This window comes from Limulus polyphemus, unplaced genomic scaffold (assembly GCF_000517525.1).
Source record: "Limulus polyphemus unplaced genomic scaffold, Limulus_polyphemus-2.1.2 Scaffold2398, whole genome shotgun sequence".
In the NCBI taxonomy this organism is placed as follows: Eukaryota; Metazoa; Arthropoda; class Merostomata; order Xiphosura; family Limulidae; genus Limulus; species Limulus polyphemus.
Window position 1 is genome coordinate 38,366 of NW_013668008.1, and position 1,530 is coordinate 39,895.

Sequence of the window (1,530 nt, forward strand, 5' to 3'; positions counted from 1 at the left end):
CACACGTTGATCAAAGTGTTCTGAAACTAGTATAACACACGTTGATCAAAGTGTTCTGAAACTAGTATAACACACGTTGATCAAAGTGTTCTGAAACTAGTATAACACACGTTGATCAAAGTGTTCTGAAACTAGTATAACACACGTTGATCAAAGTGTTCTGAAACTAGTATAACACACGTTGATCAAAGTGTTCTGAAACTAGTATAACACACGTTGATCAAAGTGTAGATTGAACTGGATCTCTCTTGAACTTCAACTTTGAAATTAAACAATTTTCAGAATACTAAGTGTATTTATTAAATCTTCATACATTTGACGAAACTTATTACAATCTCCAACTGTGTGGATGAAACTTATTAAAATCTCCCGTGTGAACCGTTATCCATCAACTAGTTTCTTTGGAAACACAACTTACCACAGTTGAAGATGTATTCAGTTGTATGACAAACAGGTAAATGCTCTTGCACCTGAATTATCACAATTATGGCTTTTGTCTGAAATCTTATGCTTTAGATTTAGTTGTTTTCACTACAAATCCACACAGATATAAAAATCTAAACAGGATGATTGACACAAGCAGAAATGTTTTTCAATTTAACTTTTTTTTAATGAGGGGAAGTCATCTATTTGCTAACGTTATATCTATAAGATATCAATCAAATGTGAATGTTTATCCAACTTTAAGTTCATTACCTGGTGTACTACATTTAGGATACTCTAGAAAAATGCTTTTCTGACACAGCTACACAGGGTTTGTTTTTTTTTTCCCATGATAAACTGCTACCAAAGTTTGGTTTCAAAGATATATATATAAAATCTAAATTTTGAGGTAAACTAATATGGTTAATACTGTGAACATTGGGTAACTGATATTTTATGGGCCACATTTAATCAGAAAAAATTAAGTACTATCTATGACACATGGAAAAACAAACTTCTTACCAATAAATAATTTCTTCTTGTTTTGCCAATGATGTTTGCACTTTACAATAAAAGGGTGATGTCCTAAAACACACTGCATCAAAAAGAAACATCACATGTATTATTTTAACCTGCATTCTTTAATTTATATTTTACTCACCATAACACTCTTTGATTTTAAGACTATAATGTGTAATTCACTTTTACACTTTAAGTTATTAATGCCCATTAAAAATATATAAATTTCAGTGTATACTTTATCCTAATCAAATTGAATGAAAGAAAACTTGGCAGTTGTGATTGTTAACTCACGATATACAACTGAGACCAGTAATTGTTTTCATGCTACAGCATTAAATGCCAAAACCTAGCAAAGCATTTCCAACCAACAGACCTAATATTCATGATAATTCAACCAACAGACTCAATATTCGTGACAATTCAACCAACAGATCTAATATTCATGATAAATCAACCAACAGACCTAATATTCAAGATAATTCAACCAACAGACCTAATATTCATGATAATTCAACCAACAGACCTAATATTCATGATAATTCAACCAACAGACCTAATATTCATGATAATTCAACTGACAGACCC

The 1,530-nt window shown here is 30.8% G+C and overlaps 1 protein-coding gene across 4 annotated transcripts in view; it reads right to left on the reverse strand.

The window, feature by feature from the left end:
- Window positions 1-1,530, reverse strand: part of LOC106466854 (serine/threonine-protein kinase S6KL-like) — a 62,426-nt gene that overhangs the window by 38,359 nt on the left and 22,537 nt on the right. For all 4 annotated transcript variants that reach the window (XM_022394920.1, XM_022394921.1, XM_022394918.1 and 1 more), the window contains one exon: window positions 946-1,018. In XM_022394920.1, coding sequence (XP_022250628.1) covers window positions 946-1,018 — 73 coding nt within the window. The remainder of the gene's footprint in view (window positions 1-945; window positions 1,019-1,530) is intronic.